We start from the raw sequence: 17161 nt of genomic DNA, 5'->3' as shown, positions 1-17161 counted from the left end.
GACGAAACCTTCTGTTATCACATAACCTGGAAAGCAGATTTTGTATAAAAAAACTTTAAAGGCGTTCTTTATTGAATGCACAAGATACAGGGAAAGGCCAGATGTTGTCACGAGATCAATTTCCAGGCAGGGAGCAATTGGAACAGCAAAGTCTATGAAATCTCTGGAAGCTCTTACTGCCCACATATGGAGAAATTCCAAAAAGGAGCCTGTATTAATATCTTCAAGTGGGACTGCTGCACTGGAGACACAGCAGGTCATTTGGAAAGGCTTCAGCTGCAAAATCTCACTTCTGGAAAATGACCATGCTTGTTTCCCATGCCTTGAAGCCTGACATCAACTAAATAAAAGCACTGACAAAAAGAGTTATGAACTTTTTTACAATCCCTAAGCACCCATAACTTGTTATGGAAAACAAAATGTTGGCAGAGAACATGTGGTTGCTGGCTGGGCTGGTGAAGGGGGAGCAGAGGTTACTCCACCCAACAGGAAAGGAGGCACTTCTGCAGGCAACTATGTGCAAAACCAGAAATTACATTACAATCTTCTGCCACCCTCTACATTGGTTCATGTATTCTTAAAGAATGGTGCTGAGACTCCCCTGACCTTGAAGTCTCTCTCCCCGCCCCGCCCCCCCATAATTTTAGACAGAAGGATGTTAGTTACCCTTTTTTCAGTGGTGAGAAAAGTGTGCTCTACTCATTTTCAACAGCTTTTATATATCCATTGCATACTTTTAGTATGCCGTATGCTTACTGATTCGTACATTAAATGACATTATTGACCTCAGCCATGCCTATTTTTAATTGAAAAAGCCATTTTGCTTTCTCTTACCCCTGCAAACTAGAATTAATCTAAAAACCTAAAAGCTGTCATTATTTATTTCATGGTGGAGGGGGGAGGCGAGACTAGTGACATGTCTGCATTGCATCACAGCTGAAATGTGAGATCCTATGTGCTGAAGCATAGATCTTGATGCAGCACTTGCTTGAAGGACACCAAATCCGACAAAAGAACATATACATACTCATCCTAGATTTTATTGTTCTGAATTCCCCCGTGTGGCTCAGTTGGCTCAGTTGCTTGGCCCAGTTGCTTTAGTCACCTGGAGCTATTCATTTTGCACATTCCTTGTTCATAGTTCCTTTCTGGTTGTGGCAAACTATGATACAGATTATGTGGATCCATCTGCAACATGACTGATAAGTGGCAACTCATGGAGTTGGCATTTTGGTCTCTTCTAGCTTAATGACTCATCAGTCTTTTTCAACAGCATTTGTACAGGAAATTTGCTTCAGGTGGCAATATAGTGATTTTTTTTGACCCAAAGTAGAGAACAATCGTAGGGGACGCAGGTGGCGCTGTGGGTTAAAGCCTCAGCGCCTAGGACTTGCCGATCGAAAGGTCGGCGGTTTGAATCCCTGCGGCGGGGTGCGCTCCCGCTGCTCGGTCCCAGCGCCTGCCAACCCAGCAGTTCGAAAGCACCTCCGGGTGCAAGTAGATAAATAGGGACCGCTTACCAGCGGGAAGGTAAACGGCGTTTCCGTGTGCGGCTCTGGCTCGCCAGATGCAGCTTTGTCACGCTGGCCACGTGACCCGGAAGTGTCTCCGGACAGCGCTGGCCCCTGGCCTCTTAAGTGAGATGGGCGTACAACCCCAGAGTCTGTCAAGACTGGCCCGTACGGGCAGGGGTACCTTTACCTTTACCTTTACCTAGAGAACAATCGTAGTTGCTAACATATTCTTGTGTTGAATTAAGGATCCTACACAGGAGACCAGAAGTGTAGTTCTACTCCACTCCATAATTATTATCACTAGACCTTCTAAATATCACAGAACAGAGAGTGGTAATCTATCTATGAGTGTTTCAACAGGACTTTATCACTCAACTACCACCACTGATCAAATATGAATCCTTCAGGATGAAAGACCTATAGCTCAGTGGTAGAGATTACAGCTTTGTATGTAAAAGAATATTAGGGAGCAGGTGAAGTAAAAATCCCTGTCTGAGACCTTGGACAGCTGTTGCCAGTCATATCAGCAGCATTGGGATATGTGGATGAATGGTCTAACTCAGTATGACGCAGCTTCCATGAGCAATTAGAGGTGAAGAAATACACACAGACCAAGACCAGCTACTATTTTAAGAACATACTTTATACAAAATAACAAATTCTTATGGAAATAAAATCTACAGATCTCCAAGGATCAAGCTTATTTTTTTAAAAAAGGATCCTTAAAAAAATTACCCAAACACAGAAAATTAAACTAACTATTGAGGTAACTGTCGCTCTCAGGAAATCAGTAGACCAAGACGAAATATACACAATATAAAAATAAATAGCATTCCCCTTTCCAGTATTGACCAGGAGAGTTCAAACCCAGCTCTTTGCAGCAGCAAAAGAGTAGAGGAAAAGATCCCTGATGCTGTGCTCCATGGGCAAGGAAAGTGATCAGGGTTTTTTCAGGAGCAGTGGAAAAGGCAGCCAAGTGAGGTACCTGAGTCCCAGTTGGGGAAAATAGAAGAGCACACGAGGAGGAATTCACAGTCAGTCAGTCAGTCAGTCTTATATCAGGTGTTACCTCTCCAATTAATGGGCCCTCTTGACAGTAGCTTCCTGCCACACTAACAAGTTCAGTCTGCTATGGCGTGGAAGACTCATGCCGGCTCCCTTTCAAAACTAGTTGAGAAATTCATTTATCCAGCCAGACACTGCCATGTGCAGTCCAAACCATGTCAGATTCCTCCCAGAGTTTGTCAATAATATATTTTCACAGCTTGATGGTGAGAGGACACTTGCAGCCACAGCTCATAGTCCTGTTGACCAGAAGATATTTCAGCTGTTTGACAGAGACCAGGATCCAGCTTGCAAGTCAAACATCAGACTTCATCCAGAGGAACGTTCTCTCTTCTCCTTTTGCCCCCAAATAGGCAAATTACATTCTTTACAATCTTAATTACAATAATACAGTCCCTCCCATCCCACCCACCACATAACCCAGAAAACATTTCAGGAATGATGGAGATTGGCAAAAAATTGTCAAAGCTCAACCACTTCAAATTAAAAACCAAAAGTATTGTTAGAAATTCTCAGATCACTAAGAAATATATTCTCTAGCAACCAAGCCTGTTGTTTTGTGTCTCTAGTTAGAAAACTTCTTTCTTGCTGTTCTTCCTAATCATGGGAGAAATATCTCATTCTACTTAGACAAAATGCAGTAGTGCAGGAAAAAGCTGAGCAGTAGAAAAAGTACTCAAACATTGAGCAAGATACGATTTTTGTATGTGTAAAATCAGGAGCCAGACTAAAAAACTAACTTCCTAACCTCAACAGTAATTCAAGTTCCAGTCACTAGTCCCAATTTTTAGGCACCAGTGATCTCTGGATTTTTTTTACTTCCCTGCAGTGGACTCCTATGATATACTTAACTTTTGTAACGGGGGACCCTGGAGAAAGCACAATAACTGCTCTGCTTTTATTGCTAAATAGTCATGCTGTAGTGTGCACTGAACTATTATGGAAGAACAAAGCATTAGGGTACCAGGGTGCATAAAATATGAACTATAACTTGCATTTATATCCAAAGGAGAATTCAGCACCATGACACTTGGAAGCCCCTGTTCAATGTCAGTGAAGTCAGTTACAGAGGGAATTAAATTCATTGTAGAACAGTGACACCTTGTGGTCAGTAGAGAATGTGGCTAAACCCAAAGAATCACTGACATTAGTGGTAGCACTGATCACCTAGAGCTAAGAGGATTCATTGGATCCTTCAATGCTCTGACTACAGAAAGTATGCAGGAATTTGGCAGCTGTTAATATTGCAATAAGCACCTGGTATACTGCCAATGCTAAACAAGTACTTAGTAGAAATAGTTACACAGTTTGAAAAATTTCACAGAAATCCTGTAGATTCTTGCCAGAAAACATAGGAATTAAAAAGAGTAGGGCCTGCCAACTACATTTAGCTCCCCATCGATAGCAGTCAATATTCCTACTGTGTTGTTGCTCATCAGCACCTGAACCTTATCAAAGAAACATTCACGTTATAGTAAAGCAAATTTCTGATACGTGCTAATCAGCAAGAACCTCTTTTGTTACTCTGTTGTCAGCCAAGTTATATTTTTGATTCCTCCAACCCAAACATTCATCAACAGCATCCAAAATTTTGTCTGGTCTTTGTAGTTAGTCAAATTCTGTAGCTGTCTGCCACTCACTCTGACTCTCCAATCTGGAGAGCGGCAAGATCATATTTCAGATGTGCCATGTTGTGGCGGTATTCTAACTTTGTGAAAAATCTTGCCACTTCAGAGTGCCTCTGAAACTCACATGGCTGCAAAGGTAACCCCTAGAGAAAATGGAAGGACTTGTGGTTAGATTTCTGAAGTCTCCAGCCTCCAAAACTGAGTGGGAATGCAAGGGCAAGCCTCTCCACTCTCCTCCCATTTTGCACTCAGCAACTTAAAAATATGCTCCCCACTGGTAAGTGCATTTTGGAGCCCTGTTCACCACCATCTCTCACAATCAACCTTTGGAGTCTCTTTCAAAATCTCATCTGTTTCATTTCCACATTCATAACAGGATTAATTTAGGTCTGCTGCTGTCTGCTTCTATGTATCTATTCCTACTTGTTTTCAGAACACTTGACTATTTCAACATTATGAAATCTCACATCTGGCACTCCTCACTGTAAACATAGGCACAAGTATTGGAAAAGGTATGCCAGAATCAGTCCTTATTTTCTTAGGTATGTTTCCCTAACATATAGCAGTGAAGAAAAACATGTTCTTTAAAAAATATTTAATTCAGTGGTAAATGTGGGCACTAAAGGAGATGCTCCACACAATGCTTGAATTACTGGGGTGTGGGGGAGGAGAGGGGACCTTCTTATAGTTTATTATAGAATAGATTAGGAAATATTGCTTCAGGATAGCACGTGTCTGGCTGCTGGGAGGGAATGGAAGAGCAACTGCATCTCACACAAAAGTGGAATCTATTCTCATGGAGAAAAGGCCTTTACAATCAGAGGCATCTTTGTTTTTCAGTCAACATACATATAGGATAATGTTACACTTAAATATATGGGAAATAAACACTTCCTTTCACTGAGAAAAAACCAGCATTGTTGAAAGAAAACTTAAAATCTCTCCTCATACAAAGATACAAACTATATTTTCTGGTTTCTAGGCCCTCTACGTTATTTCCTGCTTCTAGTTGGGACCTATGATGACACAACGGAATGGCCAGAGAACTCTGTGATCAAATAGTGCTAACTTATTGATAAAGGCTATACTGGAATGCTACCAAATGAAGAAAGCACTGTGCTCTGCCTACTGAACTGTCATGTCTGTCAGATCCTTATTTTCAGTTCCACCAACATATTGCCTCCACTCTCCAAACACAGGAAAATGCAAACCAACTTCAGATCTAGAACTGAGACATCAACTGAAATACACAACTACTTTTTACAATAGGCACACTATTGATGTACTGCTGATATTTGATGTTTTGTTTGAATTAGAAGTATTTCATATATCCAAGCACCGTAGCATTCGCCAGTATCAGTATTACCTCTGTTTGAGGATCATAGACCATTATTGATAACGAGACACTATAAGGAGTAAAACAATTCATCCAACTAGGAGGATTTAATTACCAAAATTGGCAATTAATACCAGTCAACAGTGGTTTTTTAATGCCTAGGTAATTATTTCAATGAGGGAAACTCACCCTCCCAAAAAACTCATATAGATATTGTTAACATGATTAACATTTACCATTAACACTTTCTCTTTATTTTTAGTATGTCTGCTTTAGGAAAGGATTTATTCTTCCCTTCCTGCTTCAGAGAGAAGTATGCAGGGGTCATTATGTGCCTCTTAAAAAAAGGTTTCTTCCACATGGAAGGCAGGGGTCCTGCAGGGCCAGAATGTGTGGCACCCCATCTGTATCTTAAACAGATACAGATGGGTAGAAGTGGGGAGGTTATTGCTTGAGATAGTTCTTTCATTACAAGAAGCACAAGCTTTGAAGCTCATTATCAGTCCATCTGCAGCTGTGCCACTCATCTATCTTAGCCATCCAAAAGGCTCACACACTTATTATTCAACCACTCATGCCAAAATTACAACAGAACAGGAACTGGGAAACAGCAAAAGCTTCCCATCAACTTTTAAAAGAAATAACACCACTATCCTATTACAATGCCTTCCTAGGAGCCACTAACATCCATATGTTTACAGATACTGAGTAACAGTTTGTAGGGCTCTGCTACTCTTCTAGCTTCCCAGCAGCAGAGCCAATCTGCTGCTCCTGCCACCATAAATCACACTAAGTTCCCCACACCTCACACCTCCCCTCTCAGCAAGTGCCACAGACCTACTCTGTTGGGAAACCAGGACAGCAACAGAGTCCTACCCTCACCAGACACTACTGTAGATACTAGAAGCTATCTCATAACTCCAATGTGCTAATAAATTCATGTAGGTCATTTAAGCCCAACCTAACAAGCTCATTGCACACACAAGCTTTCACACGCAATAACCTGCTTCACAGTTCTAATGAAAGTGGGCTAATTGCTCTCTAAAGTATATCTCACAACAAACCAGTGAATCTATAAGGTGCCACAACATTATTCTTTTGTTTGTTTGTTTCACAGACTAAAATGACTACAGATTTGGAATGTATTCCTGATTTTTTTTGGGGGGGAGGGAATACTATGCTAACTTGTGGCCCACCAGATGTTGTTGGGACTACAGCTTCCACCATACTTGAATGTTGGCCATGTTGACTGGGACTGATGGGAGGTAGTGGAACAACTTCTGCAGAGCCGATAGCCAGCCACATCTGCTATACAAGGAACAGAAATTTTTCTTCTCTAGTTTATGAAGTTATCAGGCAACAGACTAGAAGAGATTAAAGGGAAGAGGCAGAAACTCAAGTAATATTTAGTGATAGACATAGGTAGAGCCCCTTTCAAGCGTGCACCGTATTGTAACTGCCTGCAATGAGGCTATGACTCTGGGCTAGAGTTCTATTTAAAAAAACCACAACTAATATAAATTCATTCATGGGAGGGGGAAAATCAGTAGGGGAAATGTTGTTTGAAACAAAAAACCTTAAGTTTAAAAAATTATTTCAGGGCCTAGGTGCCAGCGCCTGTTTCTTTCCTTTGAAAATGACTGTCCATGAGCTGTGTACTCTAATTGTAATAGGTTAGATGGAACTGCCACTGGAGATGTGGCCGTGCTCCTTTTTTACTTGCTACTTGTACTAGACATGAGACTGAGAATAGATTTCTGGCTCACATGCTCCTTTCTCTGCTTTCCATGGGCACAGAGGAGCTCAAATAAACATGGAATATTTCCTGTTCAGTCACTAACTTCTACACACAGTGAGACGAGGGAGTGAGCACTTAGGATATACATTGAAGCTCACTCCAGGCACAATCCACGTAAACAAATGAGCAGACCTATGGCATCCATCAACAGAATATAGTAGTGCCTAGTGAAAATGTTCATACTCTGACTGAATGTGTGTCCAGGCCTGGCGAGAGCCACATACTTAAGACAAATCAGAGCGCCATATTATTGTATTCTAGGTGAAAGCATCACAGATGCTGCATAAGAAACCCTTGTGTAATATTATCACAGGCCTTTGTCTCCGGTTCTAGCATCTTTAAAGAGATCTTTGAAAACATTGGCATTACATGTAACAACATTCTCTTTTCTTATCCCCATAATCTCAGCTTGGGTGTATGCCAGGGTAACTATTATTCCCAGTCAGAAATGTTTGCGAAAAGGCTGCTACAATTCTAAACAAGATTTCCAAATTTCTGGAAATTCCAGTTTGCTGGTTTCCTAGTTCCAATAGTGGCAGGAACTAGCAGTGCATACAATTCAAGGGCAAGATTGGGGAACACTGATTTCTCCTGAGCAACACCTGTGGCCAGTTGCCAGGCAATGCCTTAGCCCCAGGTAACCAATAGGTGGTGTTGATTAAAAAAAAATCAGAAAAAACAATTATTTCCTGCATCTACCCACTCCTGAAGGATTTCAGTGTGACATGATTGTAAACATATTATGATCATCCCAGTGCTATGCCCACAACATTTGAGGCCTACCACTCCCACCCTAATAATGTACAATACATTCACCAACAGAAATATTTTTCTTTTAAAAGGCAACAGGTTAAAAAAAATCTGTAAACTGGATTCCATTCCAAACACACATATTAATACAAGTACTTTCCATAGCCTCCTGTCTTTCACCCTGAAAAATATACCTGAGTTTTAGCAGTTCATGAAAGTTTCAAGCTCCTCAAACAGAGCCCCTTTAAACTCTTAATGAAACCTAAGTCTCTGGTGAGAAATATGTCATTAGATCAAGTTGCTCCCTCTGTGTCATTGTGACAGTCCTATGAGGTGCTCTATTCCACCAGACCTTGGAAAGAGATGCTTCTGGGAAAGAAGATGAGTGTAGAAAGTATATTTCCCTTTGCCCTCATCCACTCATATGTGGCTCTCGTCTCCATCAAATCCTTCCAGCCTTGGACTAACTCTGAAAAGGGACAAACAAAAAAGTGATGATTATTTGTTTCAGAAGTAGTTTTCTAAATAAATAATAAAGATCAGGCTTTGAATAAGAGCTTCAACACTACATTAAATGTGTAAAACCCACAATTTTGGTTTTAAATAGTAGCTGCAAAGGGAGGGGGAAAATCGGGATAGCAACAAACAACTTTACTTCTTGGAGGAGGGACAGCAGATTTTCTTGGGGGGGTGAGGGGGATGATCTTCTCCAGGACTGTGCAGTTTATTTATTATTTTAAAATTTTAGATCATGCTTTTCACCATCTAGGTCTCAAATAGGTATATAACAATAAAAAACGCAAAATTTAAAATTTAAAACATAAACATCACAAAATTGAAACCTCAGAAATTTAAAATATTAATTTTTTAAACAAGAAGATGAGAAAAAAAATTAAAATACCAGAGAATCATTCATGAGGCAAAGTCCTCCTGAAGTAAGATGGTTTTAACAACTCAGCAGGGAGGTGCCTGTCAGACTTCTAATTGGGAAAGAGTTCCATAGAGTTTGGCCAACAATATCGAAGGTGCAACTTCTTGGCGTGAGTCATGCTTCTGGTCCATAGGGGACCACTAGTGATTGGGATGTACAGAGAAAGGTGTTTCTTAAGGTATCTTAGACCAAAATCATTCATGTCTTGTGCACTAATACAAGAACCTTTACCTTGGCCTGGTAGCAGATGAGAATCCAGTACAAGTCTTTCAACAATGGTATCAAGTGTAGGTGATCCATTCAAGGTAGGCAACATTGGGGGGGGAACAGGCAGATGGTGTGTGGGAAGAGTGTCTTAACCCTCCCTGCCCCTTCACTCACTCAATCCCAATCCTGCCAAATACCATCCCCCACTAAAAGCTGCTTTTCCTCCAAAGGGGAACTGTGACTGCTACTCTGACCATCTCCTCCTCCACACAGCTATTTTTAAAAACAAACACACATGCACATGTATATGTATCATTATTCTGGCCACCAGATGGCACAATATCAGAGCAGCCTAACAAGAAACTGATTTTACACCCTTTGAAAGCAAAGACTGAGAAATACACCGCAGTTATTTCATCAACCTAGGACAGAAATCATTTTTCATTTTTAGAAGGACTTAATAAACAGCCATGTCTAATGAATTAAGAGCAATAACTTAGTGTATTGGCCCAAAAGGAGTGCTGGAAATCCCCAGTTCAAATTTTGCTGCAGTCATGAACTTACTACATAGACGGCCTTAGGAAGGATATGCTCTCCCAGTTGCAGTTTTCTACCAACTGCAATAAGAAGATTGTAATGCATGCCTGGCATAATAATGTTGTTGTATGTATCACTGAGAAGGGCTTTGGTCCAATCCAAAATGCAATATGAATGCAGCATTGTTTGTTTTTGGTTGTTGTTTGTTGTTGTTGTTGCTAGCAGTTGGCTTAGTATGATTTCTTGCTTGCCATCAAAAAAATCTAAGCCTAAGCAAAAGCGTGCACAATATTAAAGCAATCCCAAGAATAAATATCACTCACCAAATTATAATAAAAAGTATGGCCTACCATTGGTTCTGCTTTCTCCCTTCCCACAAAAGCTACTAATACTCACATATTTCATGCATCATGGTGCAACACAAACATCATTCCCTATAATCTGTCCTTTATTTGTACTTACTTGATCCAGAGGCAATGCTGGTGTTTTTTGTGCTGGAGGGTCTTCCCGAGCTGGTGTTGTGGTAGGCACCTTTAAGAACGGGGATTGTGGCTGGTGCATGTGCATTCTGGAATCATACACAATGGAAATGGCAACCTTAGCAATGGCATAAACACATAGTTTATGCAAAGACATATGTTCCTACAATGGGAAATTCATTTGGTGGAGATTCACCATGGGTAGGCAAACTAAGGCCCAATCGCCTTCTAAATCCGGCCCACGGACGGTCCAGGAATCAGCGTGTTTTAACATGAGTAGAATGTGTGCTTTTATTTAAAATGCATCTCTGGGTTATTTGTGGGGCATAGGAATTCATTCATTTCCCCCCCAAAATTAAAGTCCGGCCCCCCACAAGGTCTGAGGGGCAGTGGACTGGCCCCCTGCTGAAAAAGTTTGCTGACCCCTGTGACATACACGGTTAGATCTACATCATATCCCAAGTTCTCTGTATCTGATTTTATCTGGTTGCTGAACATAAATAAGATGTACATCCCTTAACTCTCCTTCACTATAAAAAAGAGAGAACAATGAATTAATCTAAATTTTCCCGCACAAAATCTATGGAGAATAAGATTGAATAGTCTACAAAAAGAAGTGATGTTAGTATTGTAAGCAACCTTCAGCCTTTACTACTGAATTGTTATCTCAATCAATATGAAGTATATGAATAGCTTTCTCCCTAAAAAAATACAAGAAACCTTATTGATAACTTCAACAAATGAAAATAAATTCATGGTTTAGTAGTATAATTCAGGAAAAACACTGCCCTAGGATCCACTGAGATGAAGGGTCAGCTATTCAATCAATCAATCAATCAATCAATCAATCAATCAGAAAGTCAGTTCTCCCCTCTTCTACCCATGGTGTGTATGCACTGCCAGCTCCTGTTAACAAGTGAACAAAAATATAAGGAACTAGAATTTCCATAAGACAGGAAATTCTGTGTGAGATTGCAGCAGTCACTTCTAAATAATTTCAGGTTGTCAGTAAGAGTAAAAACTTAAAATATGAGCCAAGATTGTGGGGACAAGAACTGTAAATGTTGCTCCATGTAATGTTAATGTGCTGGAAGATCTATATAAGGATACCAAAACCACGGATAAGGGCCTGTGAGGGCATTACAGGTATGAACAGAATCAAAACTATCAGATCAATCCCTTCTCTCATTGCAAGGTTACTTCTGAAGCTCTATCACACATGGTAGTGATGTCTACTGTTCATTGCTGCTCTTTAGAATCTCACCTTTATGACAGCAACTATCATTCAGCACTCTTCCCCACCCCCTGGCATTCTTCCCCCACCTCATTGTCCCATGGAGAACAGTCTTACCCTGCTGTTCTATACATATCTGGAGACAGTCCCCCCATGCCACCTCCACGTCCTGTCTGTTCCATCATTAAGGCCTGAAAGTGCCCCACATTCTCTTCCTGGCAGCGGTACAGAGGTCCCTCATGAGCAAGACCATTGGCTTGATTGGTGGCTGGAAGATGTGCCAAGTGAGCATTCACAGGTGACCCATAAGCTCTGGACTGGAAGTGACCGGTGGGATGTCGTGGTGCATAAGGTGACCCTGTCTGCAGCATGACACTGTGCGGTGGGAAAGCAGAGGGACCAAACCCAAGCCCAGAAGAACTCATGGGTGGTGGTGGTGAACTATACAGGTATTCTCCTGCTGCAACTGATCTCTGTCTCTTGGTGGCTGCATTGTGGTTGTCCAAATCAAGAAACTCTTTGGGACTTTCAGGCCTCTCTTGGGATTCATCCGTTTTCTCAGCCTCAGGTGGCAGCTCTTGCCCACTGCTGGGAACCTCTTTGGTGCTTGCCATGTCCATTCGGTTTGGGGAAGCCAAAGAAGTGGTAAGCACTTCACAGCCCTGCATGCCGCTGCCCATGGTCGCTCTGTCTGAGAAAGGAGGCCTGGCCAGAGGTGATGGACCAGGTGGATGACCCGTGGGACTGGACTGGGGAGGGAAAGGCCTCTGCCAGTCTGAATAGCCCTGTGGACAAGGATAGTAAGGAGGCTGCTGGTAGTGGTGATAGGAAGGAGGAGGTTGAGGCTGGTAAGGGTATGGCATGCCCTGGTGGGAACGGTAACGAGGGAAAACCCCATGGGGACTGTTACTAGGCTGAAAGCCTCGGGCAGAAAAATGTTGAGAATGGGCTACTGGGTGGGGTTTCCCTCCCATCATAGGATTAAATCCCTGCAGTCCTGGATTGATGTGATAGCGTGCTGCTGAATTTGGATACTCCAAATTGGGCATGTAGAGAGGGGCAAACTGGCCAGAGGTGCCTCCTGCCGGACTGCTATCCATGGCAGCAGGAGTATTGGTGCTCTGTCCCACGCAAGGCATAGTTGCTTCCAACACATTTTTCCCCCCAGTGCAACGCGACTTCTCCATTATATTAGCAGCCACTGTTTTCCCTTCAGTGCCAGTGGATGGTCCATCACCTATAGCACCATTTTCAGGCACAGGCCCTCTTTCTGTCGCTGTTACACTGTCCTGAGCACATCCTTGGGCTGCTGAACTTGTATAGTTACTCTCCGCTGGCCATGTGCTCTTGCTCTGTGCTGCTTTTGGATCATTTTTAGTTCCAGAATCAACACCCTCCCCTTCCTGGGTCTGCCTGGAGCAATCCATTTGCAAGGGAAGCTTGGAATGAGGTAGCAGCTTGGGGTATGTCCCCTCTGGAAGGCCAATACACTGGGCTTTCTCTTCCACTCCTGGTGGAGGGTTCACTGTGCAAAATGAAGCAAAGAGAAGTTAAATCTTTTTCATCCCATGAACTGACAACATCCAGAAAAGTTACAGTGAACTCCAAGGTCCTGTATAGACATAATATTAACTTGGTTTTTACGAAATGGGAGTTTAGAGCACCCCTATGGTTATTTTTATCAGGCTTAGCAACAATAACATGCAATGCTGAGCCATGTTAAAGGGGAGTGGGACAATTTAGTGTGATTGAGCATGTGTGTCAGAAGGGAGTGTGTGATCCTGCAGCCTGCTCCCAATCTCTGAACCCAGTTAACATCACATTTACACAAGGCCTGAGTGAAACTCCACCACCTATTAACTTCACAATTTTAAGTAGAGCAGGAACAGTGAAGAAATGTAAATAAAGTTTCCCCCCAGATTTGCTTCACAATTAAAATGGTGCTAGAAGAAGACTGTTATGTGGAGACATGCTAACCATGATGCAGGTATGCAGCTCCTGTTAATATCAAAGGGTTTGAATGGGAAAAACTTACAGTATACTTGTATCAAAACAAATTCTTACTGTGCTGCTCCTAATGGTGTCCAATAAAATCTACTAGTCACCTTACTTTCTCCCATGGCCACCTATGTGTGGACATGCCATAGTAAAGCATCAAACAGACAGCCCCCCCAACCCGATTCACCAATGACAACAGCAGTCCCTAACTCTTTACAGATGCTTGGGGCAAATGGACATAAATCAGTTGCTCAACTGATGAAGCCACCATATTTTGCCTTAGCAGATCAAGAACATGCAATTACCTTGGTTATTCTCTGAATCAACTGTCTGGCTGGTGTCCTGAGAGTTCCCATTCCCTAAAACTGTTTTTGGAGGTTGAATGTTCATAGATGCTACATGGGCCAGTTGGGGAAATGGTCCAGGCAAGTGGGGGGGAGGAGGCTGACGGGGATGGTAAGGCACACCAGGTGGGCATACCCGGGAGGACAGCTGTTGCATGGCAATCATCTCTGGACTGTCCATCATGGAATCCCCACCTTGGGTTCCTCTTGGCATTTGTGTGGGAGGCCCAAATAATGAGGCTGGTAGCTGCTGTTGCATTCTCTGACCAGGCCCTTTTCCTGGTTGTCGGATATATCCTGAGGGTGGAGCTCCATGAGGTAGGAAATTGGATTGCTCAGTCCACTGATTAGGTGGCAAAGGTGGTCTCAGTACCTGAGGGTCCATCATGTGGCTCAACGCACGAGGCGGACCCATTGAGGGTCGCTTGTCTACTCCCAAGGTCATCTGGTTTACTGTATCATGGCTTCCATTCCACACAGCAGGATGTGCACGGTTTAGGTATTTATAGGGCCTGTAAACATGTCCAGGGGGAACCTCTGAGGTCTCTGTTTGTCTTGTAGGGGGTCCATTGTGCCTTGGAGAAGGGAATCCTTGCTGAAATTGTGCAGGGGAATACATACTGGCATCTGAGGGAGGACCTGTCATCCGACCAAGTTGAAGGGATCCAGGCTGTGGTCCTATTGTGGAGACGTGCATTGGTCCTGCACATACCTGCTTCTCTGGAGCAGGAAGCCGATGTCCTCTGGGATCATTCAATCCAACTGTAGGCTGCGGAAGGAAACAGGGAAATGAGGCAGGTTCAATGTGGACATAGGAAAATCAAAGTCATTAGTAACGGATATATAACAGCAAGAATCGAGACTACACTTTAACCAAGAATCTAGAACATCATCATCATCATCATCATTATTATTATTATTATTATTATTATTATTATTATTATTATTATACTACCCCTCCATCTGTAGATCTCAGGGCAGTTCACAACATAAAAATACAAGATTAAAAAAATACATAATAAAAACAAGAACACCCTCACCCCCTCCCATAACACCGCAACACATTTAAAAAGGTATCAGATTGTGGATCCAAACTACAAGAAAGAAGATTCCACCTAAACATTAGGAGGAACTTCCTGACAGTAAGAGCTGTTCGACAGTGGAATTTGCTGCCAAGGAGTGTGGTGGAGTCTCCTTCTTTGGAGGTCTTTAAGCAGAGGCTTGACAACCTTATGTCAGGAGTGCTCTGATGGTGTTTCCTGCTTGGCAGGGGGTTGGACTCGATGGCCCTTGTGGTCTCTTCCAACTCTATGATTCTATGATTCTAAGATTAATTATGTTCTCCTGGCACCTAAAGGTGTATAATGAAGCTGCAAGCTGAGCCTTCCTGGGGAGAGAATTTCACAAATGGGGAGCCTCCACAGAGAAGTCTGTTTTCATGTTACCACCCTCTGAACATCTCGCAGAGGAGGCACATGAAGAAAGGCCTCCGATGATTATCGTAGGATCTGGGTAAGTTCATCTGGAGAGAGGCAATCCTTGAGGTATTGCAGTCCTGAGCCATTTAAGGCATTATAGGTCAAAACCAACACTTTGAATTGGGCCCAGAAACTAACTGACAGCCAGCACAGTTGGACCAGGATTGGCGCTATATGCTCAAACCATGTTGCCCCACTGAGCAGCCTGGCTACCGAATTCTGCACCAATCAAAGTTTCTGAACTTCGGAGGCAGCCCTATGTATAGCACATTGCAGTTATCTAACCTAGAGGTTACCAGAGCATAGAAACAACAGATGTTAGGTTATCCCTGGGCACAGATAGTCCACCAGCTGAAGCTGATGGAAGGTACTCTGCATCACTAAGGCCACCTGAGGCTCAAGTGACAGCAAAAGATCCAGGAGTACCCCCAACCTGCCCCAATAGCAATAGTAATAAGACCATGAATAAGTAATTGTTTTTAATTTGTAAGACAGAATCAAGGTTTCCTTACTGCAGACTTGCATGCAGTTCTTAAATATGGAGGTGGCAGCTCCTTTCAGATTATGTTTCCTACCTGCATGACAAAGTGCTGATGCTGCTGACCTGGCTCACCAGGGTGTGGTTCTGGTACTCGTGGTGACCCATATGGTTTTGCTGGATCAGACCCATGCAAAGAGCCAAATGGTCCTGGCACTGCTGGTCTCTGTACAGGAAAACAAAAGTCACCTATGCAACTTAGTAGGAGATGGAATTTCTACAGTCACAAACTTCAGTCATTTCAGATTGAGGAGCCACCTTTCACTTTAAACTGCAAGATGGGACCAGGGAGACCCAGATTCATTACCTCACTCAGCTATGATGTTTTTGAAGCGACACTGAACCAATCACCCATTCTTAGCCAACAGATGCAGTGGTGAGATTTTTTAGAGAGAAAATTAAGAATGCTGCCCTTGAGGGAGGGAGGGGATGGATGAGTAATGAAATAAATACTACATTTATAACAAAGCTAGTGTCATTGTTTCACAACAGCTTTCTTATCGGTTTTTCATAATTGGTATAAGTACCAATCTGTTTATTATTATCTTCTTTGTTGTTACCATAACATTAATGCCCTAAAAAGATTTTGCAAATTATTTAACCACTCCATTAATCAAATCTTCTTTTTCTTCTTTTACTAGTAAAATGCTCATTCTTAGTCAAGACCCATCCACTGAATATCAATGCACTAGTGAAGGTGATAAATTCACCAGTTAGGAGAACCAAATATGCCTGTGAGAGGAAGAGCATCCGTTTCTACTTCCTGCCTAGCCTCTTGTTTGTTCTCCTGGGAGGTAAATCTGATAGATAAATCATGTCACTGCCTCTGATTCTCCACAGATGCATCACAGCAGAAGCACACAGGCTACACACAGCACTCCAACAATCAAATTCACAAATGCTGGCAATTCTAATAAGAACAGTATTTTCACCACTTCCTACCCCTTTCCCTCCCACGATTTTAAATGGCAATAACCCAGCTTCCCCCTACTAAGCATGTACAGCAGATGCGGTCTGCAGCAGCTTTGCTGCAAACCTGGGAAGTCAAATGCAAATGTGAAATTTAACTAGCACAGCTATAAAACTATGGAATTGTCTCTCTGGAACAGTTTTGAAAGGAACAAATCCTACTGTGGTTGAGTCAGGGCCAAGCAATTTTATGAATCCAACCTGAAGGTTATTTATTCCTGGGAACACTTGGTCGCTTTTGCTGAGGGTGTGATTGATGGCCACATTTGAGGTTGGGTAGGAAATTCCTCCCCCATCATATTAACCATTGACCCAGGAAAATCATCAGGGAGAGGCTGGGAAATGTGCACTCTCC

The 17161-nt window shown here is 42.5% G+C and overlaps 1 protein-coding gene across 3 annotated transcripts in view; it reads right to left on the bottom strand.

Annotated features, from left to right (window-relative positions):
* Nucleotides 1–2138: 2138 nt before the first annotated feature.
* Nucleotides 2139–17161, bottom strand: part of CECR2 (CECR2 histone acetyl-lysine reader) — a 114189-nt gene continuing 99166 nt past the window's right edge. Inside the window, exons 15-20 of one of the 3 annotated variants that reach the window (XR_014172133.1) lie at nucleotides 15875–16003; nucleotides 13783–14590; nucleotides 11597–13004; nucleotides 10229–10334; nucleotides 8286–8560; nucleotides 2139–2915 (exon numbers count right to left, since the gene is read on the bottom strand). Coding sequence is in view for 1 of the 3 variants with exons in the window: in XM_081926725.1 (XP_081782851.1) it covers nucleotides 8555–8560; nucleotides 10229–10334; nucleotides 11597–13004; nucleotides 13783–14590; nucleotides 15875–16003 (2457 nt within the window). In the remaining 2 variants the exon portion in view is untranslated. Of the gene's footprint in view, nucleotides 8561–10228; nucleotides 10335–11596; nucleotides 13005–13782; nucleotides 14591–15874; nucleotides 16004–17161 lie in introns of all 3 variants that reach the window. The other 2 variants (XR_014172134.1, XM_081926725.1) reach the window with 2 other exon arrangements.

The sequence above is a fragment of the Podarcis melisellensis genome (assembly GCF_964234715.1).
Source record: "Podarcis melisellensis genome assembly, chromosome: 10".
NCBI lineage: Eukaryota > Metazoa > Chordata > Lepidosauria > Squamata > Lacertidae > Podarcis > Podarcis melisellensis.
Note: the sequence above shows the minus strand (reverse complement) of the source record. Positions and strands in the feature narration are given on the sequence as shown.